The sequence below is a fragment of the Rhodnius prolixus genome, unplaced genomic scaffold (genome assembly GCF_049639745.1).
Source record: "Rhodnius prolixus isolate KJV_2025 unplaced genomic scaffold, Rpr scaffold_3, whole genome shotgun sequence".
NCBI classification, from domain to species: Eukaryota; Metazoa; Arthropoda; class Insecta; order Hemiptera; family Reduviidae; genus Rhodnius; species Rhodnius prolixus.
In genome coordinates, this window is record NW_027411603.1 from 44,765,538 (window position 1) to 44,790,296 (window position 24,759).

A 24,759-nucleotide genomic window follows, 5' to 3' on the forward strand; every position below is an offset into this window, starting at 1 on the left:
CAATTTTTTTGGTAATTAAATGCAACTCTTCCAAAATTATCAAATAATTATTAAACCTTCTTGTTTGTAACAGATGTAAACTTAATTTTTAGCCATTTTGTGTATACTTAAGAACATCTAAAGCTCTTAACATTTGATTTTTTCTTAGAAAAATCACTCGGAAAACGACTTATTTCCCGATATTAAGAAAAATACTGGCTTTACTACCTTGGCAATATTTTTAGTAGAAAGGGGATGAAAAAAAAAACATAAAAATGAGCTATCGCGTGCTCTTCTGTCTCTTTGATAACAAGTTAAAAAATTGAAATATGAATAATAAATACCAGATTTTGAAATGGCCTAGCACCTTTAATTTTAAAGGTATCGAATTGCAGTTTCCGGTTTTTTTCATAACTATTTATACTCTTTAAAACTGTGTACATGAAAATAGGGGTCAACCGCAAACCCTCACTTTTGGTCGCGCGTCAGCCGCCTATGCGGGCAGGAATCTAAAATCAAGTCACATATTCTGAAACTAGAGGTGACGGGCAACAAATTTTTCCTCTACCATTTTTTGCTCAGATTAACCGTTTAAGCATGAAATGCATTTGAGCCGTCTTAAAATGAACACCCTGTATATGTATACTCAAATTTGCTCAATTAAAATCACCTTAACTCTTTAATTTAAGGAATTTCCGTTTACTAAAATAATATTTACTATATTAGATATTTACCTGCGGTGGTGGATTAATGGTCTGCGGTTGGACTGGTTGGATCTTGGTGGACGAAGTTTGATAAATATTCGATAGATGTTGTTGTTGCGTCGATGAAGGGGATACACTATTTACAGGCTTCTGAAAATTACTCGGCATCTACATATAAATTGAAATAAAATTTAAAATATAGTTAAAAACAATTAAACAATAATTTTATAATTAATAAACTTAAAAAATAAAAGAAAAACTTTGATTTTACTTAAAAAACAAATAGCAAGTAAAACCAAAGTCTTTACAGTAAAGTTTAAAATTTTAAAGTAGTTAATTTTGGAATATGTCTAAATTTGTTCAAAGAACTAACAAAAAAATTGTGCTTATTTCATCGCATTTCTCTAAATTGTTTGTTTTGTTTTATGGAGTTAATCGAGTTGTTGCAGTTGAACGGCTCCATATATCGAGTAAATATGCTAGCACACACAAACAAAACAGGCTATCACCAAATTGTACAACACCGCGTCCGTATCAGTGCCACTGATGAAGACACAAATCCTTGTCGAAACGTTTTCCAATTATTAATTGTTCATTATTTTTGGTGACTGGATCATAGTTTCAATAGGATGAAAAATTAATGCCAGTTTCAGTCATTATAAACTGTATTATGCCGAGCTTTCTGGACTAGGGACTAGGGTCATCTTCAGGGCTAATTTACAATGTAATATTTTACATCATTAATGGGTTGGTGTGTCTTCTGTCTTGTCTATGAACAGATATTACATTGTAAATTAGCCCTGAAGATGGACCTAGTCCCTAGGTCGAAAGCTCGCGGCATAATAAAGTTTATAATGACTGAAACTGACATTAATTTTTCATCCTATTGTTTTCCAATTAGACAACTTTTTTTTCTTTTTTTTTAAGATATCACGGTTCGCCTAGAACGATTTTAATTGAAAAGTTCACCAACATGAAAAAGTTTTCTTTCTCCTTATTATTTGGGTCAAAACTAACCAAAATCCACTGAAAACCAAAACGGTTTACGTTGCGGATTTTTTTTTTAAATTTTTCAGGTCAAAAAACGGGAAAAACGGCTTTTTTTTTGCATTGTTAAGCTTAATAAGGAAAAACAATATAGTTTTTTGCAAAACCAATGCATGCATTTTGAAGCTGTGGAAATTTCCGACAGATTGATGTATTTTATAAATGATAAAAATGAAATTTCGACATTCAAAATCAATAAAAAAGACATTTTTGAGCAAATTAAGGCAAAAACAAGGTGTTTCTCGCATTTCAAAGCTTACTTAACACAAATAAATCATCGTTATTTTTTTTTTTTGTGGAAGGGAATGGGACTTTTCAAAAATTCCTGCAAAATACAATATTTATACACTGGAAAAAGTGAAATTTTTCCAATTCAAATTCATTTAATGAAACTTTTTGGATCAAAATAGCCCAAATAATTTTTCTGTCAGAAATTCCCTCAGCTTCAAAATGCATGCATTGGTTTTGCAAAAAAAAAACTGTATTGTTTTTCCATTTATTAGGCTTAACAATGCAAAAAAAAGCCGTTTTTCCCGTTTTTTGACCTGAAAAATTAAAAAAAAATCCGCAACGTAAACCCGATTTGGTTTTCAGTGGATTTTGGTTAGTTTTGACCCAAATAATGAGGAGAAAGAAAAATTTTTCATGTTGGTGAACATTTTCAATTAAAATCGTTCTAGGCGAACCGTGATATTCATCCAATATAGCAGAATTCAAAATTTTAAGATATTTGCTTCTTTCTAATGTATGTTTTTTGCTTCTAATTTTTGTTTCATTTCCAAAAATATATGTTTCAACAATACGATCTCAACTATTTTCTTCAAAATAAATAATTAAAATTAAAAACAATAATGGTGAAATAAGTATTAGTCCATTCTATATTAGAATTATTAGAATTAAGAGTTAAATTCATTCGCAAGGCCACAAACTAAATAATTCTTGGTCATGTACTTCTCAACATCACAAAAACCCTCTGGTTAAACCTACTTCTATGGCTTAAAAAAACACACATCAAATTAGTTTTAACTTAGACAAAACATTGTTAGTATAAAATGGAAAAGATTAATTTGATATAAAAATACGAACAAACTAAAAAAAATTACCTGAATATCAGAAATAAGCGGTGTCGGGGGTAGGGTTAAGCGTGACGTAACATTTGACTGTGAGATCGACAGTCCACTAGATGTCGTGGTGCTTGGTAGAAGTACCTGGGACATACAGTTCGCAAGCATTTTCTTCTTTTAGCAAAATAAAGCAATTCAAGTAACTACTTCATACGAATACGGCCAAAAAAGAAGGGAGAGAATAAAACTGACAAGAGAAACGTTAGATTCTTCGTTTTTCTACTTATCTACTTAAATTTTAATTTATTTTAAAAAATTTATTCCCGAAGGAGAGAGCAATCGAGTAATTCACTAGTCAACAACACTCCTGTTAGATCTTAAGATTACTTTGGGGTTAGCTTAAGATAAGAAAATAACTACATTCCTAGGTTAGACAACTAAATCACTCTAAAAAAAAAAGTAAACACGATATGTTAAAATAAATTAAAAAGTTAGAGAATAACCTGGTGTCCATTAGCAGAACTAGTGCTACTGCTGGTGGCTAATGAAGAGGTGGAAGAAGTGGTTGAAGATGCACCGCCAACCGGTTGTCCACGAACCATTAAAGCTGAGTTTAACAAGTTGTTTCCGTAAAGTCTGCAAAATTAATGTTGTTTTTTTTATGCTTTAAGCTTTAAATATATGAACAGCTCTAATTCCTGTAGCTTTAGTTTGTGATAATGGACGTAGGTGTTTTGCTTTAGTGTGGCACAGCTATGCCAAGTTTCGATCATGATATGGAGAAAGAGGAAACGGATAAGGGATCCTCACTTGAAGGTGCCCACAAAGAGATTTACTTGCTGTTCAATTCCAAAGAGGATTTACAAGGAAACAAGGGCTGGGTAATCAGCCGCCTCTTTCTCACTACGTCCTTTTTTTGGTGAAACTTTGAGAAAGAAGTCCTCAACTTTCACTTAAAGCGCAAGGTATATTTACGGTGATCCATTTAAAACGCACGCTAATAACTTTTTGGGAAAGCGGAATTCCAAAAAAAAAAAAAAAACCCACGAAGTAAACTAAATGTTTTTTTTTTGTCTAGCTTCCAAATTTTCCACCCCCGATGCTGTATCTTCATTTTTTGGAGGAGTTACGGCCAAAAACCTGATCAGAGTTTCATAGTACCACTGGTTTTGACAATGATTATGAAAACTACATAAAAAATTGTGAAAAAGGCCGTTAACCCCCTTTAGATATCCCCAATATTTGTTGAGATATTTGAGATCAAAGTTACAATTTTATCTTATTCGTGAACTGTTTTCAATATTAATTTTCCACCAGAAATACACCAGTTTTGGGAGGTCCTCTAACTGCAAAAAATATTATTTGTGACGCAAAGAACAAAAAAATAATAATAATTGAAGATTTTAAAGAATGTAGAGTAATGTAATGGCTGTGGAAGAATCAGAATAAACTTGTTTAATCATCAAATACATCATTTTAAAGAGGCGCCACGGTAGCCGAGCGGATTAGAGGCGAGACCTGCTAAGCTAATATGCATTGTGGTACTGGGTTCGATTCTCGGTCTTGGCCTTGGATTTTATTTAATGGTTAAATGAGAAATAGTAAAGTACGTTTGCTAGTCGCCTCCGTCCACGACACCTAATTTGGTAGTTGGACGTTAAGCTCCGCCTGAAGAAATAGGCGATTTCTTTACTTTGCTTTTTTTTCCGTATGCAAGACTCCGTAACTCCGCCAAAAATGAAGATACAGTGTCGGGGGTGGAAAATTTGAAAACTAGACAAAAAAAAACATATAGTTTACTTCGTGGGTTTTTTCTTTTGGATTTCCGCTTCCCTAAAAAGTTATTAGCGATTGGTGCGTTTTAAATGGATCACCCTGCATACCTTAAAAATAATTGTTTAAAGCTTGTAAACAAAATCTGAATTATTTTTCGATCTGTATTTGCAAACTATTATAGAAAGACATTAATCAGGGTTTTACTAACTCGTAGATCTTACTCCCAATTACCGTATTACTCCAATATAAACTAAAATTTACCAACCTTTGACCAAGATGCGACATAGAAGAATATGAACTAGTAGAAGATGTAGGCGAGGTCGATGAAGAGATTTTATGTACAACGGATCCAACCTGCCCGGAAACAGCACCAGTTGCAAGACCTTTACTGGCTCCGGATGGTATTGGTATACTATGGACCACGCTCATCTGTTGCTGTTGTTGTTGTTGTTGTTGTTGTTGTTGTTGTTGTTGACTATGTCCGTCGTTCCTTATGTTCAGATTGTTGTTACTTAGAAGGTGATTGTAGCTATTGTTAATTATTTTGGAATGTTCTATGTTTTCACTTGTATTTTCATTACCTGTAAATAGAAAAATTTATTTTGTCATATAAATTATACAAGGAATCAGGATCCGTTTGGGCGGAACATTTTTGTATGTGGCCAACCGATCAAATGGGTATGTTCAAGCGTAGACTCCCTCGCCTTAGGCATTTCTTTGGACCATACACCGCCTTTAACTATGAATATAGCCAAAGAATTTTCGTCTTTTGATCTAAAATTGGTTCCACGAAAGTTCCTAGACTTTCAATTAAGGCACCTTAGATTTCCGACCCTTAAGTGTGCACATCAACTTAGTTAGCTCAGCCTGCACTGTTCCAATACAGGAACAGGGAGACCCGCAATGTCTACATAATGAACATTCTTCAAAAAACTATTTTAGCAATAAAAAAAAAAAAATAAATAAAGAAATCTTACCCTCAGCCGAAGATCTCTGCTGTTTATTACTTCCTTTGATTGAAGGTGCTACATTATTATTATTATTATTATTATTATTATTACTGTTATTGTTATTATTATTCTGTCCTTGGAACTTTGTATTATAAGGTAACGTCTGGTATTTAGGATCAGATTTATTGGGTACAAATGGTCCATCGTCCAAATGTTGATTACCACTGCCCGGTATGACTGGCTCTTTCTTGGTTGTCTCTTGAACGTAATGATGTACCGCTGGCGCTGTTAAACCACTTTTCCGTGGTACTACCACATCCTCTTGATTTACATCGGTGGAATAACCACGTAGGGCATTATCTGACTTCACTACCTATAAAATTCAGCGGGGTAACGAATTAGTTGAACCCTGTTTTCACCAATATTTTTGGGTTACCAACAAAAAAACAAAACACAAAACTAGACCTACATCTGATTGTTTAATGAAATCTTGATCAATACTCGTTTGCTGGTAGGATGTAGCTGTGGGTACATGATGGTAAGGTTCCACAGCGGCGATGTTACCACTAGCCATCGTCCGCAGTTTGCCACTGTTGGTGTTGGCTCCTAAATGGTACAATGATTGCTGGTTTAATCCCATACCTGGTAAACCGCTTCTGAAAAAAAACATTAGTGAAGTTCATTTTTTAAAAAAAAACTTATTAAATGAAACTGAGTTGGAATTAAAATTAAATAAGCTAAATTATGGAAGGAATCAGCTCAAATTCTAACTTATAAGTTTTGTACTGTGTATAACCGTAGCTACTTAAGACTAAGTTTCATTATTATGTAAGTATTCACAGAGTAGATCTCGTAAGTTAGCAAAGCTAATACTCCATTTTTAAAATGGTAATTTCTTTAAAGATATCCACCATTACAGGAGAAAAAGAAGAAGGAGAGAGAGATTCGAGACTATTTAGAGACATCTCCGGATGACACATCACACAGATTCGGATTGCTAAGTTTCAATTACAATGGTATCATTTGTTTTTAAGGATTAACTGGTTATCCTTGAAAGAAGAATGAAGGGCAATTCTTTAGGTTGAAGCGGAGGGAAAATAAAACTAATGGAGAAGGATAAAATGAGAAAGCAAAGAAAAGGCAGTGTAAAACCAGTTCTCCAGTACATTAGTCTTAATTTGCTGTCCTACAAACGGGGCTCAGTTGAGGCGAAATTGAATCTCCCAATTATGGGGGAGCCTCCATCTTGCTGCGTTTTAATTTCTACTACTTTATATGAGCGGGAAAAGCCATTAAGAGCGTTTAAAATAAAATAAAATAAAAAGATGTCAATTTATTTTGGCTTAAAAGAGATTTTTATCAAGAGAAAAAAAAAAATTAAAAGAAAATGAGAACAACCTTTTTCTCTTTAATTGCTTTCGTTTTCTTAAATCATTATTTCATTTCATCACAGGCGAAAGCAAATTAAATTTCATGAACGGATCCATCTAAAATTAATTGAATGTTGTCTAATGAGTGATTGCTCATGGTACATCTGAATGGCTAAGATTTACACCAACAATTTTTATATACAATATTTGCTTGAGGAGCATATCATCCTCTAAGAAAGACAGACGATTTTGCTGTTACTAGCGTACCTATAAACAAAAAAATAGGGTAGTCCTAATTCTTGTCATTTTAGGAATGAGCACTAGGCAGCCTGTTTCTGGAAAATGGATTCATCGTAAATGAAGAAATTACCGAATGGATTTTTTCCACTTCGTAGATTTTTATGAACTCAGTACTATCCATCTATGGGCACGACAATCTGTGATAAATTTGTTAAAAATGGTTAAAAGCGGTCCTCCTAAGTATTCTACTTTTCTGGGTTCTCCTAAAGAGGCCAAAAAACAAAACATGAAACTAATTCTATTCTTTACAATTTACCTGCTATTATGCTGCGAACCGCTATTAGCTTTGTTGCTGGCTGCAGTAATTTGATTGGCTAATTGTTGATTTAAAACTCTTTTCCTGTGCAATCTCTCTTGTAATTCGGCGATCCTTTTATCTATGCTTGCCATTTCGATTTGTCTTTGGCATAATACTTCTCGTTGTTCACTCAATCTGGCCGATTGTTGCTCGTTTAACTTGTTGCGATACTATAAACAAAAAAAAACAAAGCAAAGAAAGCACCATTAATGATAATGAAGTTCCACATTTAATGGTTTTACTTTGTTGAAGTCAAAAGTAACCATGAGTTCCACATGTTGACTATCCACAAGAAACTAAAGAGAATTTTAAAATATTCGCTAATAAGAACTTTTCGTCTGGTCTACGATTCACCCCCAATATATTTCTTATTCACTTGACATCAGTAATAATACCCAATTACAAGTAGTAGCAAGTAATCTTCTGTATAATACTACATTAAAAATATACAGAGACAAAATGAATACAGTATTTAATAAATCATAACCTCGATCAAGACAATTACGATATTTAAAAAGTAATAATGATATTAAAGCAGATATAATTTTGCTTGTAAAATTATCAATTCAACTGTTTGGGCTGCAGTTTATGTAGTTAGTTTTCTATGTGGCCTAATGTTGAAGTTATTTTGATTAGTTGTTACAATTTAAGTCGCCATATTTAAACATAAATATATAAAATATTTATTATTGGTATTATTTTAAATTTATACTTAAATATGGTGGATTGTATCATAAAAGTTAAACAAAATCACTTCAATATCGATAACTTTATTTCAAATGAGGGGGTCTTCGCTCCCCAAATCCCCCTTAAACTCCAGTAAACCAGTTGTAACGCAAAATTTTAGTTGAGATACACGATTCATTACAATTATAAACCAAAAATAGCTTACTTTAAACAAGGCAATCCCTATAATTAAGCATTGTACACTTTATTTCCACTAGGAATGCTCTCATAAGATCGCCACCGGAAGAATCACTCCTAGGCCACCTATATTACGTTTAAACGGAAATCAAACTGGCCAGTGGCGGTCTTTCGTGGCAGGTATCTTTTTTTTTTATAGAATTCCATGTGCCTTCAATTGCATTCGTGTGCATATACCCGTTTTAGGGTCTTCAAAATCTACAGCGGAAGCTCACGTATTGTATTGGGTTTTAAGGCTCAATCAAAGTTTCTCAGACATAAATGATTTTCCCGCTTTACACAATGGATCTCTAGTTTACGTTTTTCAAAGTTTTTCTTTACACTTCGTTTACTTTTTTGTACTTATTTTAAAATACAGTCGACCATCACATAAAGGACACTCTCACTAGCGACCACCTCCATTTACGGACAGTTTTTAGATTTCTCCGTTTTACCCCTATACACTATCTATATAAAAGAACCTCCATCTAACGTTCACTCTAGTATATGCATATACCTACATACACGCCAAGGGCGTGAGTGCAGTGAACGACGACCAACCAGGGATGGAAGCCGTTAGTTCGCCACGTTGGGAAGCTTACGCAGCAACCATCCTAGGAGGTCGGTGTTCTGTGTGAAGATGGTCGCGTGGCCACCATCGCTTTAGTCTGCGCTGTGGATTTGAAGGAAGTGTTATGGTAGACATGTTGTGGACGGATTTTTGCACGGACTTTTCAAACGACCCTCGTACATAGCGAACGCGGGCATTGATTTTGGGGAACAGATTATATGTTTCACGTCCCAACAACGACCACCTTATTATTAAAAGTTCGTTTGACGCGGTGATCAAAATAATTATCCCCTCTCAAGTTTCTGGTTTTTTCTAAAGTTTCCTATACAAGCCCATACATTTTTTACCATTTTAATCATTTTTCAATATTACTTTGGACGAACAATATTAATTTTTTCCGATATGTCTCTCAAACGAAAGTGGTTAACTCTAGAAGTTAACTCTAGTTAAATAAATGTGTTGGAAGATTTTGTAAAAACCAAATCGAGCCATCGTCAACTTGCCGAAAGGTTTGTTCTATTTTTCTAATAATAGATGATAGTACGATGATAATTTTGCTATAAATTATTATTGTTATGAATAAATGTGATTATTATTATAAAAATTATTAATTAAGTCAATAATATGTAGTTTTTTGATCATTTTTTTGGATAATTAAGAAAAAACTTGATGCATATCATATAGCTAAATAATTATGCAATTATGTACGTATTTAAATCTATTAATAATAAACAATTTTTAAATAGATGTTTGGAAAAAAAAAACCCATATTTTTTCATTATGAAACTTGCCTACCTCCTTCTAACGGCCACCTCCAAATAGCGGCCACTTTGCTTTCCCCCGCCCGTTATAGAGAGGTTCGACTGTATATATATTTCTTTAAATTGAAGGCACCATCTTTCAACATCCAATTGCCCAATTGTAATCTTCGTGCTACCTATTTCAACTTTTATTCACGATTCAACAAAAAAATTTTTTTTGTTTTAATATTAGCCTCTAGAACGATTGAATTAAATCAGTTAATCTTCATATTTATACATATTCATGATCGTTCGGAAGGACCCGCTATAAAGGAATATAAATAAGGGAGTTAGAGGTAGCCACAAAAGTTGAAAAAGCCCCTTGCTTCTGGAGATATTTATTTCTTTTATCAATTCCCTTTATTTTTTTGTCCCATCTTCTGATGGAAAAATTATTATTTCTCATTCATTCATTTTTAGGGTTTTTAATCTTCTCGCTTCAGGAACAGAGTAAAATAAGCTTACACGAATTTTAATTCATTTTATTTATCCCTCCTATAAAATTCGCTAAAAATAAAAAAATTTGGCAAAACATATGTTTCCGGTAAAACATTAAATTTCGTAAATTTTGCATCGCATTTCTTCCTTTAATTAAAAACAAAATTGATGGTAAAAATGTGCTTGACAATTAGGAACATAATTAGATACAAAAGCACGTTAATTACAATAATGCACATCATTAAAGGCAAAAAGATGCCAAGAGACTGGAGAAAAAAAAAGGTGATGTACGAGGCAAACATATTTACTGTAGTCGCATCATTCAAAATAGCCCGCATGTGACTTGTCTCGTATATAATATTTACTTTTCCCGCTCAAAGTACCCAAATAATCAGCTGGCCTAATAGAATACACGGCCTTCTAAAATGTACACTAACATTAACTAGTAGTTTGTCACACTGTTGGAAACAAAACGTTGTTAGATATGTATATACAAATAATTTTGTGTATAAAGTTTGACTAAACATAAATTTATACACATAATCTCCGGTTTGATTATAAATTCAACTACCTGTACGGTTGTGAATTACCACACCCCCAAAAGGGACCCTCTAGCACCTGTTTGTGGTGGATAGTAACTCCTAGTACGACGGCTAGGTCTCTGGCCTGGTTAACAAGTATTTCTATGCGTCTTGAAATAGCCACCTAAGCGATGAATAGAACTTAATTTTGCAAAGAAAGTTTAAGCTTAACAGTTCTTCTTAGAACTCTACAACTACTATACTATAGTCCAATAGAGTTGAGTTCCAAAGATGTAACGTAGCCTTAAGCGTGCAATCCACCAATGAGCTCTGTGAATCAATGTGTTCTATCGCGGACCTTAACTTTTAAACAAACGAAGGTAATTGTGAGTAAAAACGCTTTTTACAAAAGAATATTGTTACCCGATTCTTAGACTAAAATAGCCTGGAATGGAACCCACATCTCTTTCTAATAATCCAATTACTACAATTATAAGTGACAAATTTTTACTTGAAATGTTTAGAATCTCAATGAATAGCAATGAGATGAGGCTAAAAGATGATTTCCTCAAAGGAATAAATCCTGCAGAGCCCTCAATCAGTCCAGAAGATCATATTGTGGTGCTTAACATTCATTGTTCAAAACTCACAAAATCTTTTAAAATAATCTACTTTTTAAAGTTAAAGAACAGACAATTCGCTGGTGAATCGTATAAAGATTTTTAATCAACGTCAATTAAAAAATTAAAAAAGAAAAAAATAGAAAACTCAAACATATACTTAGTAAAATCACACAATTTGGCTAAACAGAGATTTTCCTCAAGTTTGGAATCATAGTAATGCTTTAAATGTAATTATTATTATTAGTAATCGCCTATTTCTTCAGACGGGGCTAAACGTCCAAGTGTCGTGAACGAGGGCGGAAGCTCATACTTTGTACTATAAACAATTTGTTTCTAACAAATATAAAGTAGCCATAAGCGGGATTCGAACTGGAGATCTCCCACTTACAAAGCCACGCTCTTGACCACTAGACCAACAATCGCCCCAGGTGTATTTAATATTATATGGGTAGTAAAATAGTAAATAGATCTGAAGAAGAACATTAGAAGAAAGGTTAAACAAAAGCAGTTCCCTGATAAAGCCTGCCAACAACAATTTCCACGTGGAAAAGTTTAAAATAAAAGTGATAGGCATGATTTTAGGGGGAAAGTAATATAGTTCAAAACGAAAATCTTTAGAACAATTTTCGTGATCAAGAGTAGGTATTTCCGGCAGAAACTATATCTTGAACATTTGATACGATTGCAATAGTACCACTTTCAAAACTGAAGAACTATTTTACTTACCATGAGTTCCCTTCGTAATCGTTCCAGTTCCTGGGAAGCTGGCGGCGAAGAAGTTGGCTGTCTACCTCTTCTCACTTCCTCCAGCTGGCGCGTCAATTCCTCCACTTTGGCCACGGCCATTGTAAGCTCTTTCTCTTTTTCGTTGAAGAGGGCGCGGATTGAGTCAAGATCTGACGCTGTAAGGAAAACAAAAATATTAATTACTCTTAGACATCCTGGATTCATTTATTGCTATGATCATGGCAGAGTTATTTGTCATTTGATTGGATATTTATGACTTAAAAATGTATTCTCTCGCATTATTGACGTATAAAATGGAAAAGAAATTGGTGGACAAGACATCCATTTAGCTCTTTCATCGTTTTAGCTCTATTTTTGGAGCTCTAGAACCAGAAGGTAGAGTATCAGAGATGTGAGAAGAGCTTCTTGAGTCGGAAGAATATTTTAGCTGACGGCTGGCTATTGTTGAAGCATGCGCAGAAGTGAACTAAAAAGATTTATGCTTGCGCCGGTCTAGATTATGTCACTATAGACTGTTTTTAAAAAAACAACTCTTAACACACGAAAGCAGAAGACAGTATTTTTCGGATTGATGGATAAGTCGAAATCCACAAAACGGAGATGGGAGCCATCAGTACGGATGTTGAACTAGAGTCGTAGAGAAGACAGTTCAGTCCTGCACAAAAATTTAGGGAAACCCATCGTTCCACGGCTATCTAGGTGACCTTCAGCTTTAGGCCTAGAATCTCCGTCTGAATTATTAATGGTAGCCTCAAAACTGAACGGCAATTGGCGACATCAAGACAATCTGAACTCTGTGCTTTGCAACAGTTGGGGGAAAAAAGGCCGTGTTTTTGTTATGATTAGAGATTGCATAGGGATAATGGTGATCGAGAATTAAGTTGTAGAGACTAGAAAACCAGATCCGATCCAGACCTTGCCGACTACACCAAAAACTCAAGTTAGTTATCCACTCTGAACGGCTACAGTGAAACAGGATATTTTGCTTCATGTTTGTAGAACAACATCTCACCGAGCATCCTGTACATGTTCGGGGAGGAGAGCAAAAAGGTTTTTGCTCACGCTCCACACTCTTTACACAATTTACTCCCAAAATTGCCTTTGTGTGTACCCGTACAAGTGTTTGGTGTGTAGCTTTGTGGGTACTGCTGTTAATGCTACATACACATTCTCTAATCCTTTGTGAAAATATTCACCATACAAAACTTTATCCAATCAAAATATATACACCCATTTCCGGAGTTTAATTTGAAGTTTGTTTGTTTTTCGTGTTCTGTAAATGAAAATGCAGAATATGGTTAATGGAAATATGGACACAATACCATTTAGTCCGCGCTTATATAATATTAAAAGTGAGCGCTTGATGAAGTGATAATAACAAATACATTATTAATAATTTTGAGTTAATGTAATATTAAACATATTTCAAATTTAAAATTTTACTTTGTAGCAAAATATATTTCAGTCTTTTATGTTTATATCTTTAGTACAGCATTGAGTCTTTGTTATATTCCACGATTTTTGTCAATAGAATAGAATAGATCTTCATTATAATATAAATAAGTACAAAAAATAGATACATGAAAAATACAAAATACGTGTACAAAATATTGTAACCTTCAAAACAAGTGAGGTTAACAAGAACGGTTAAGATGTACGAGGATAAGAATGCAGGGAAAAAGGAAGGAATAACGTGCAGCTAGTGTAGAAAGTTAGAGAAGGATATGGTGGAAGTCTTTTGTGTCTGTAGGGTATAGAAGGATCTGTAGAGGGCTATGTCGCAGTAGAGTGGATTAGGATGGCAGTCTAGGATGGAAAGGAGTTTCAGCAGATAGTTTTGGATATAGGAGTTTACTGGGGTAATGGATGCAGTCTCCGTGGAGTGAATCAATGACTAGTGCATCGAGGAGAGTCTGCCATAAGTCTGTGGAATTTGTTCAGTGTTGTCCTGGAGTTTCTTGATGTTGCCTACTACAAGTCCATGCTCCAGGCGGAGCAGGCGTAACATCGTGCATGATGACCACTCTGTAGATAGAAGAGGAGTTCGTTGGGCTCAGTCATTTTGGAGTCACGTGAATGTAGAGGAAATAGTAGTCGCGTAGTCCAGTTTGCCTGCGTTTACTTTATCCAGAACGTGTTTAGTGAAAGTGAGTTTTGTTGTCCAAAGTTTAGCCCTAGGTACCTGACTGGACAGACCATGGGGATCAGAGAACGGTTTTGTCTCATCTGCCGATAAAAGAGGGTTTGCGTTTGGTGAAGAGTACAGCATTAGTCTTATAAGGCAACGCAACTTTGCCTGGGTTTAGTGTACAGAAACTATGCGGGAAAAATGGGAAATGAATAGTGAAAATTAAACTCTGATGCCTCAGGAAATGATTAGCGAGGACCCAAAAACTTGAATTAGCTCACGGATTAAGCACTCCTAAACCAGCTTTGAGGATTTCCATCAATCAGGGAGCCGCAAAACATGAACTGCCAATGGAAATTCATCATGAATGTTCGCATTACTTCCCGTATTTGAGCCTTAAGTATAATTTAATGCCTTTCGATGCCTAATGCGAGCCGCCTGCCTATTCAATGCCTCAATACTTAATGAGCGCATTACTAAATCATAATCTGAACGCTACTAAATCTCTCAATAAATATGTATAAATGTTAAGGGGATACATATATATATTTACAGCCTATAGCAAACTATGCCATTAACTTCCTAATAATTCAACTATACTGAATACCTGGACAGCTAACAGCACAGAACTTCCTTAGTCAACTCGAGTGTTTACAAGATGTACGTATTAGAGGGAGCCAAGTTTATGTTGTATTATTTTGAACGGCTCAACTAACTTTATGCGTCGTCTTAGGTGTAAATATTTTAGTATTGCTAAGATGTTAATCATTAAATTGCAAACAATCTTTGAAATAGCCTTTGGCTATAATTTTTTAGGTTATATTACTCTAAATTTTGTTTATGTTTTGTTCACATCACAAACTTTAAATGAATTTTTTGTTGGTTTTTAATTTAAACAAATTAATAATATTATATTGGTAATTGAACCTGTAATAATGTAACAAATATTCCACCAAAAAATTCACGACTGTAAAGTTTATACATTTTGGAGGCGGCAAGAGCATCGATTATAACCCGAAAACGAAGTAGTACTTAGATTACCAAGCGATAAAATGGCTCCAGGTATTAGATTGTCTAAGTTATGACTTTCACTGATGCTGGAATTCAAATTTATTAATTAATTTTAATTAAATTAAACGATTATGGAGAATAGTAAACATTATTTGGCACCACCTTTGACAAACGAACTAGTGGTTATAGTAAAATAATCGCCCACTAATTTTTTTTTTCAGGCATGGCTTAACGTCCAACACCCGGATTAGTATCAGTGAAGTCACCTTGTTTTTACATTCTACCCTTTTCAGGAACTATCTAGGATCACATAAAATCGGAGTTCGAAACTCAGGTTAAGAACTGATATAAGAACGGATAGGTTTTTGGCAAAAATCACATGCGGCCTCAAGACCTACGCCACTGCGACCCTATTGTGGCTCCCCTCAATCTAAAGCTCGCCCTCTAGACCCGTCCGTTTAATCAGATTCTTAATTCTGGAGAGCGGCTCCTTGGATAAAGCTCACAGGCCTTGGTTTTTCCTCCCCGAGAAGTAACATCCTTAGCCATACAAGCCCCTCACACTGAAACAACACGTGAAGTGCCGTTTCTTCCTCTTCCTGACAGAACCTACTAAAAGCTAATAATTCTTTGCCTATCTTCATATCTCTCTCTCTGTCACACGCACACAATAATTCTTTGCAATAAAAGAAATGCAGCAAGATAAAATTCATGAGTGTCCAAGATACAAGTTTGGAGGTCCCCTGGAAGCTTTTAAAACTTCAATGCAAAGCAAATTGTAAAAATTATAAACTTAGTATCACCCCTTTTTTGGTATTATAATATTATATCTGGTATTATTGCCTATTAGCCTAGATTATATTAGATTCAATTAGAGCGGCCTCAAGGCCTACGCAACTGCGACCCCTTTGGATTTACTGTGGCTCTAAAGCTCGCCTTCCAGACCCGTCCGTCCGTGTAATCAGACTCTTAATTCTGGAGAGCGACTCTTGGGTAAAGCTCGCAAACCCCGAGAAGTAATATCCTTTGCCAGACAAGCCTCCTCACACTGACACAACACGTGCAGTGCTGTTTCCTCCTCCTCTTCCTGATAGAACCTAATGTTCAACAAAATTCCTAAGTACCTTCTTCGTAAAGCAATGCGCAAGAGATGCAGCAAAGAGAAAGAATTTTAAAGAAGCTTCCAGCTGAAGTGAAAGTTGGAAATCACTAACCAAATCCAGCTGAATCCATTAGAGGTAAGCTCATAAAAAAAAAAAATGGTACACTAGAAGAACCTCCTACCATCGCCATTAGTTCTTCCAACTAATGACAGAAGTCTTTGGCAATTACGAACCAAATTATTTAGGTATTACACAAGCTAATAGATTTTTTTATTTTTTTAGGAACTGATTACAGGTTCAAGCATGGTGGCCAGTATTTTTGTGTCCAAGCATCCTGGGCGCTTTCAGTCGTTAGCTACAGTGAAGAAAATTAAGAAATGGTCTTTTCACCGGAAGTGCGTGATATTTCCGCTTTTTTTTTTGTGTAAAATAACGAGTAGAACGATAATTGGGCGCCGAAATATTGTGGCACCCAAAATGGGCTAAATTCATTGAGGTTTTTTTTTAGTGCTGCGCGAGACCGAGACGAGGCGAGACTTTATACAGATCTCGCCTCGGTCTCGTATGACAAGAGTCTCGTCTCGGTCTCGTCGAGATATCTCGTTTTTTTTTTTTTTTTTTTTTTTGTTTAAGTATTAAATTTTAGATTGGTGGAAAACACTTGAGAATTCCTTCAGAAATTTGTCTAGAATGGCGAAAGATATTTTTAGTATCTGTGCAACTTCAGTGCTTGCGATGATAATGACCAATAGAAGATCTTCTCGTAACTTCTGACTCAGTAAAAACTCTTTTATGTATCAATGCTTGGGCAAGGGGTAACTTAAAAACGAAAATTTGTGGCAATATTTTTTAGATGCATAGTTAGTCTTTTTTTTTCAAATTCATTAATTCTAAAATATAAATCAAATAATATCTAAGTTCAAAGTATTAGATTATTAATAGTGAAATTTATGAAATTGGATGAATGAATGATTTGAATAGTGAAATTTAGTGAATTTAAGTAAAAATTATGAAATTCGAAGTCAAATAGATGTAGTAATATTGAACATATATAATAAAATCGTATCTTTTAATAATTAATTCAATACCTGTAATGATTATTTATTAATAAAGAACACAATTTTATAATTTTTTTTAGCTAAAAATTAATATTTGAAAAACCAAGACGAGACTGAGATTTCTCGAATAAATCTCGACGAGATATATATAATGTCTCGATCTCGGTTGCTCAAGTCTCATTGGTTTTTAGGCATAGGTTGCACTAGTTTTTTGAGGCACTTCTATTCCGTTTTAAAAGGTCATAGCCTCGAACCTTTTGCACTGCCTTCTTCCGGAAAGTGTTCTTGTGCACTTTATTAAAGATATGTTCAGAATGGTGTAAAAGAAAACTAAGTATGAACGGCATGTACTTAGGTAGATTTGAAATAAGCAATAATTGTAAAAAAAATTCCAACGTATTTACAATTAAAAAATTTAACTAAAACCTCTGCCTTACTCAGAATCACATCTACATACAGCCTCCTTTATTTATGTAATAAAAGCTCCGTATGAAGTCGTTATAACAGTTGAAAGCCATATACAAAGCTTATTGTGTCTCTGCCACTAAACTGCCAACCAGACTGCAACAATGGGCGGCCTACCTTTGTAATCACTTCCTATAACCTTTTGAACATATGTGTATGTATGTGCACATGTAGACGTAAATTACGTAGATAAATCATTCGTGGTGTGTGAATGAGAAGGAGAAAGAGAATTGGACAGGAGAAAATTGTTTAGACCACATATTGTGCCATATCTGCGGGAGCTTTTATTTTTTCTGGTTTGTTGTAGATGTAAGTACGTCTAAAACGAACAATAAGTACCGCTTCCAAAACAAAAACGGGGCCCACTCAATGATAAAAATTATTCTTTAAAAAAATGAGCTGTGAACACTCACATCAATTCTAAGCATCGTTGCCTGAATATAGGGTCAATGCGAATAAAAGAGATTTCTTTTCTTTCATAGAAATCTTTGGGACTCTGCAGCTTCACAACAGAGCTACCAAAATCAACTTTACTTCAAATTTAAAATTTTACATTATTTAATTTCAAATAATATTCAACAGGTTAAAAAGGCCGCACATTAAATTGTCAATAAAGACAATTTAGTGGCAAGCTTCAATCACGCACTTCTCCGTAACTACCTTAGAAGCGTATTGCTAGGGATAAATTTTGAATTAAAAGTAATAAACTTAAACTTAAGGATGGAAGATTTGCGAGGAATCGGTCAAATAAAACAACTCGTCTCTTTGCTTTGATAAGTTACAGTTTCTGTGCATAGCCACGCCCTGAAGAGGAAAATATATTTGTCGAAACGTTGGCAAAGAGACGAGTTGTTTTATTTGACCGATTCCTAAGCAAATCTTCCATCCTAAGTTTAACAATTTGCGGTCACGAAACCAATATATTCTTAATAAGCTTATCTAGAAATATGAATTTGCGGTGGAATATATCTCTCAAAAAATTGTGACTGTGATACTGCTCTCTTTTTTTTGCCAATTGAAGTAAGATCAGATCAGAGTTCAGGAGTCGGTGGTAAAGATACACCTAAAAGATGAAGTGGGTAATTCTTTGTAACCGAAATATCCGCTAGATGTCATAGGCTGTAATAGTTGGTTAAATTTTTATTAGAACTTTAAACTAGTCGAGCCTCTAACTGACTGTTTTAAACCTCAGTACAATTGTAACCGACTTCAATACAGAAAACACACTACCTACCAGCTAAAAAAGATTGACCACGAACTCAAATATTCCATCAATGCTTTCAAATTATGAATTACATTTCCTGCGGAAGATGCACATTAGACGCGTAGATTAAATAAAGCTGTTTACAATCCTTAGTTTTTCTTCAAACTTACTGAAATATCTCTACAACTTTTACTGTAAACATTTTCCGGGAAATTCTTTAAAACTGCAGCGCAGAGAAAATAAAGGATGATTACTTATTCTCTCTGTTGATGGGTTTTGAAACCACCAGTTTTTTGATTAACCTGCACTAATTGTTCATGTTCAAGCTCCATAAATTAAAAATCAATTATTTAGTAAGTTTAAGACGAAGGTTTTGTATAATAAAGCGGGAAATAAATAGGCGGCAAATAATTTATATCTGCTCTACATATAATATAAACTGCAGGCAGTGTAGCCAACCTTTTAAGTTAAGATGAACATTATGATTAAACATGCAACATAGTTCACAGCTTGTGGTTTTAAATCCATGCTGAGGGCAAGATATTTCCCTTTTTGTGTGCTCACTGTGATAATATGGTTTTCCACTTGTATGTTAGCAAAAATCTTCTATCTCCTTTAATTTATTAAGTTATTTGAAAATTAAACTTGCAAGATGAATCCATGCTTCTTATACAGCCATGTTTAGTGGAAGCTAATCTTTAATGTAGACTAGACAGTTGGTGACCAAGTGGAATTCTTGTTTCCACCTTTTAAGCTTTAAGTTTTAAGGTCAAAAACTGTCTACCACCTGTATAACTCAAAAGCTGACAGCACAGACTTCGTATTTCGTTTTGGTACAGTTACCGCTTCGTATACTAAGTTTTAAGCCCAAATCCATAAACTGGCTATGCGTATTTACTAAAACGGATTCAACGATTTTTTTCTTAAATTTAGGAAGTACCTCGTTAAGTTACCCTCAAAAATGCAACAACAAGTAACAGTTCCGCAGGATGTATGATTACAACATTAGAATAAGAGATATAGAAGTTTGAAATTTGAAGGTAATTGAAACCTCTAAAATTTATTCTTCAATATCTCGTAAACTATTGTGATTAAAAAGATGCGATTCATATCAGCTATAGAGCTTACTTTTCTCTACAATTGGGTAAAGAAATCATTGAATTCTGATGAATAGAATAAGAGATACAGAAGTTTGAAATTTAAAGGTAATTGAAAACCTCAAAATTTAACCTTCTAAATCCCATAAACTATTGTGATTAAAACAATGCGATTTATATCAGCTATAGAGCTTACTTTTCTCTACAATTGGGTAAAGAAATCATTGAATTCTGATGAATAGAATAAGAGATATCACAGTTTGAAATTTGAAGGTAACTGAAAACCTCTAAAATTTAAACTTTTATATCTCATAAACTATTGTGATTAAAACCATGCGATTTATATCAGCTATAGAGCTTACTTTTCTCTACTATTTCGTAAAGAAATCACTGAATTCTGATGAATAGAATAAGAGATATAGAAGTTTGAAATTTGAAGGTAATTGAAAACCTCTAAAATTTAACCTTCTATATCTCACAAACTATTGTGATTAAAACAATGCGATTTATACCAGCTATAAAGCTTACTTTTCTCTACAATTGGGTAAAGAAATTATTGAATTCTGCTGAATGGAATATGAGATATAACAGTTTGAAATTTGAAGGTAATTGAAAACCTCTAAAATTTAACCTTCTATATTTCATAAACTATTGTGATTAAAACCATGCGATTTATACCAGCTATAGAGCTTACTTTTCTCTACAATTGGGTAATAATAATAAGAGCGGCAATAAAATTTCAAATTGATTTAAAAATGGGGAAACCGGAAATACAAATTTTGTGTGCTGTTAGTGTGGGAGAGCAGGCTAACATTAGTGCGATGAGCATTCCACTGAATTGGAATTACTTTAGGCCGTCTGAGTGTTTTGGTCGGGAGACAAATGGAATGAGGTCAGCCTAAGGGACTTTAATTAAATACTTAAGGCCCTAAATATTTACCTTTATAGATTTCTTAATTACAAATTACTTTACAAAGATATTTCTGTACTGTAATGTGCTTTAAAATCATTAAGAACTTGTATACGAGAACTATTCTCAATAGTTTGCCCTAAGAATTAAATCGAAATTAAGAGTGAATAGGGAATCTTACTTAATTTAGGTCAATTATGTTGGCTATATTTTCATTTTTAGCAGTCTTTTCACATCTTTTTAAAAGTCTTAATCAACATTTAATAATGTGTATTGAGGGTGCTGAAATAGTTGTAGACATCAACCATCTTTGGAACGAGTATTTAGGGGTGTAGGTCCCTGAAATACGGGTCAGTCCTTTCTAGCTTCTAGAATAAAATAAAGGTTTCAATTTTTGTTTTTTTTGAGGAGGAGATGAATTCTTCCAATATTTACCGCTGAATGATTAATAATAACAATTTATTTAAGATAACTTATCGATTGAACCAAGCAAATATAGTTTCCAAGTTGATTAAGGCCCCACGAAAACTGGCCAATCAATTGTGTCCGATTTTTCGAAACATGCGGGATGAATATTTAAGAGATTTCAATTCCAGCAAGACAATTTTATGCTCGCTGCAGAATGCTTTTTGGTACAGTTGAGAATTAGTGCGGGATGCAGACCCTTGCTCATTAACTTGAAGAAGCATCTACTGGTAAATTTCTATTTAGTTGATGGAAGATCCAATTCACAGTAATAATTCCTCTCTTCACGGAGAGAAGCAATTCTATGTTCACGATTCAGCAATGACAAACTTCATTAAATTTCTCCCTTGACCACATCCTCTGTTGGCAGGACTTCCACTTTCATTCAAAACTAGACTTAATGGAAACCACAAAAACGGATATAGGGCTTTTGTTTCGTGACCTACTGCAATCAATCTTCGATACGTAGTAAAATTATTTGAATGGATTCTTTTAATGGTAACTTTGGTTAACCGCTGCGTAACTTTTACAACCACGTTGATGTTCATTATAAGTTTTAGGCCAGAAACGTGGTAGACTGAGTCATGATGGTTTTTCCGATTTCATTTTAGTAAAACTTCACCATTTTTTTGTTTTTCGTATGTTGAAATCAAATGAAAAAACCAAAACTGCAAAAAATTTAGCAAAATCTTAATAGTTCCGCTTAAAACGCTTTTGTAAGATGAAGTAAAACTTCGGCAACTTCAACTTAAAATTTCAACCGAATCCATGTTGAGCAATAAAAAATAAAAGAGTAAATATTTTAAAAACATTTAGCTGCGAGCAAATGATTTTGTAATATATCTGTTGACAATGCTACTAAGTTTAATGGGCAAGCACACATTGGCGTTCCCAGCTGTAGAGTTACCCAACCAACCACCTACAAGCCTCCCAGCTATATCCTAAATCGAGATAGTGTCACGCTTCCAATCCCGTCCTCCAGTCCATACCATCATCTACTAATTCCCCTGCCTTCAGCTAATTACATTTTGCTCCACTCTAATCCTGATTACTTTGATTAAAAGGGTCTTAAACCTGTCTATGTCGGGGATAACGTTCACTCCTGTACTCTCCCAATATACACTGGTATGGGACTGTCGGGCATTCTATTACTTGTCTTCGTCTCTCAATCGTAATGTTAGTTTTACTATTATAGATATACTGGTATTGGGTTCGCAGGACTGGAGAATGTCATTGATTTTAACCGTTCTTTTATATTTCAGAACGTCTTCGGATTTTCAACCATCATTAGGAAATGATTTTATCAACAGTTATAGCGTTTCGATTTCCACCTAGAAAGTTTCTATCTCACAATTTACATGTTGTTAGAGCGAGAAATAAGAAAAGCACACGTTTTCCTGTGATAGAGTATTACATTACGTGCCTACAATCCGAGAATACTTAAAATTACAATCTATATTAAAGCTTTAACTAACATATCGGAGAAAAACTATGTTTAAAGAAAAATTCACGTTTAGGAGACTTCAGGAACGGCTTAAAGAAGAAAAGCTGCCTGAAAATGTCCCTATTAAAGTATAATACAGTCTGAAACTTTATGAAGTTTCAGAAAACCTCGGAAAATGAAGATAAACTAAATAGTTCTCCAATATGGAAGAAAGTTGGGTGTGTCCAGGATGTTACAAAGGGTACAAATTTTTCTTTTTTTTTTATCCTTGCTTCCTTTGTCCTGGTCCTGGTGAATGTCTCTATCAATCTTGGTTATCCTAGAGTGCTCGCCGGTATAGCCTGGGTATGGAGGCAAAAACTGGATCTTATGTAAGATAGGCGGGCCATTTCATCTGACAAATATATAAACCTTTGCAGCCATATCGTTTTATATAAGGACTGAGGTGCTTTACCCTTTATTCCACTACTTTAAAGTTTGCTTCTAAGCTTGAGAAAACTTTTAAATTTGAACTTATATATTTTTGTACAGTTTAAGAATATATTTTATCTCAATCGTTCTCTTTTAAAGTTGTTGAAAACAAACATAAAATTCTCTTCAGTACTTTTCCCTCAGATTACGACAATGGTCATCCCCTTGCTGTATAGTATGATCGTTCTGAAGACCACTTTGTAAAGAGGATTTACTCTTCTACGGCCATCTTCTTTGATAAAATCCCGCAATTCAATTAAAATCAAATTATGGTGTCATAAACTTTTCAAAAAATTCAATAAAAAAATATAATCCAACTTAAAAAAAAAAATTGAATGCTGCAGACATCGCTAGCTGTAGTTGAAAGAGATGAAGATTTAGGCGAAATTTGAAGACTCACTGAGAAATGAGTAGAAGTGTAAGCAGGTAAAGAGTAAGAAGAGAAGTAGCGCGGATGAGGATTGTTTTGCTATAGTCTACTTGTCCAGTGTGAAGGAATATAAAGGTTAGAAGCACTTAAGCGGGTATGACGGGAACGCAAAGGGGGTTTAATAGGAAGAAATCAAAAGATATAGAGAGATTTAAAGCTTGGAATAGGAAGAATCCAAGAAAGTATTGGCGGTGGAATGTCGAGGAATAGCCGGTTTAAAGATATATGTGACTGGGTGATGAGCACACCCAGGGGAATCCCAAAGATCCTACCCAATGATCTCCAACAGATTCCAAACTGATTCAATACCAACAAAGAAGCTTTAAGCTTGTAGAAAACAATTCATCCAACGTTTACGTATGCCTCCGAAAGCCCTTTAGGGAAATATAGGGATGAGACGAGCATTTGGAAGGGTATATTGGGAACTTAGTTTTTCATCAGAATACAAAATGATTCATTTAATGCTGAGAACTAAAAAATACGCACAGAAATACAAAAAGAACTGTAAATTAATAAAACGATTCCCGGCGGTTCAATTCTAATGAATGATATGTTAAGCAAAAAGTATGATAAATAAATAGTTATATAATACTCGCGTTAACTCGTATATAAAATGTCGCCCAGTATTGTGTAACTGTTGTTTACTCCCGAGATCTACAGGTTTCAAGAAATCCATGTAATTTAAATAAATTAGTAATCTTTTTTGTTTTGTTTTTTCTTTCTCGGATAAACCATTATTATTTTATTTTTCAACTTTATGTCTACGTACTGTAGTATTACATTCATTTCTTCGCCAAGGTTAATTTAGAAATAATAAAAAAAAAAGGCAATGACTGTTCATACAATTTATACATTTCAAAAAGTACGCCAAGTATTTCAAGG

At 34.3% G+C, this 24,759-nt stretch overlaps 1 protein-coding gene across 14 annotated transcripts in view; it reads right to left on the reverse strand.

The window, feature by feature from the left end:
• The window catches only part of ASPP (Ankyrin-repeat, SH3-domain, and Proline-rich-region containing Protein), a 602,088-nt gene that overhangs the window by 11,442 nt on the left and 565,887 nt on the right, over window positions 1–24,759 (reverse strand). For 10 of the 14 annotated variants that reach the window (XM_074125835.1, XM_074125834.1, XM_074125836.1 and 7 more), the window contains 8 exons: window positions 12,071–12,246; window positions 7,447–7,658; window positions 5,986–6,176; window positions 5,548–5,889; window positions 4,836–5,151; window positions 3,298–3,430; window positions 2,834–2,938; window positions 714–851 (listed from right to left, as the gene is read on the reverse strand). In XM_074125835.1, the coding sequence (XP_073981936.1) occupies window positions 714–851; window positions 2,834–2,938; window positions 3,298–3,430; window positions 4,836–5,151; window positions 5,548–5,889; window positions 5,986–6,176; window positions 7,447–7,658; window positions 12,071–12,246 (1,613 nt within the window). Of the gene's footprint in view, window positions 1–713; window positions 852–2,833; window positions 2,939–3,297; window positions 3,431–4,835; window positions 5,152–5,547; window positions 5,894–5,985; window positions 6,177–7,446; window positions 7,659–12,070; window positions 12,247–24,759 lie in introns of all 14 variants that reach the window. The other 4 variants (XM_074125838.1, XM_074125839.1, XM_074125841.1 and 1 more) reach the window with 4 other exon arrangements.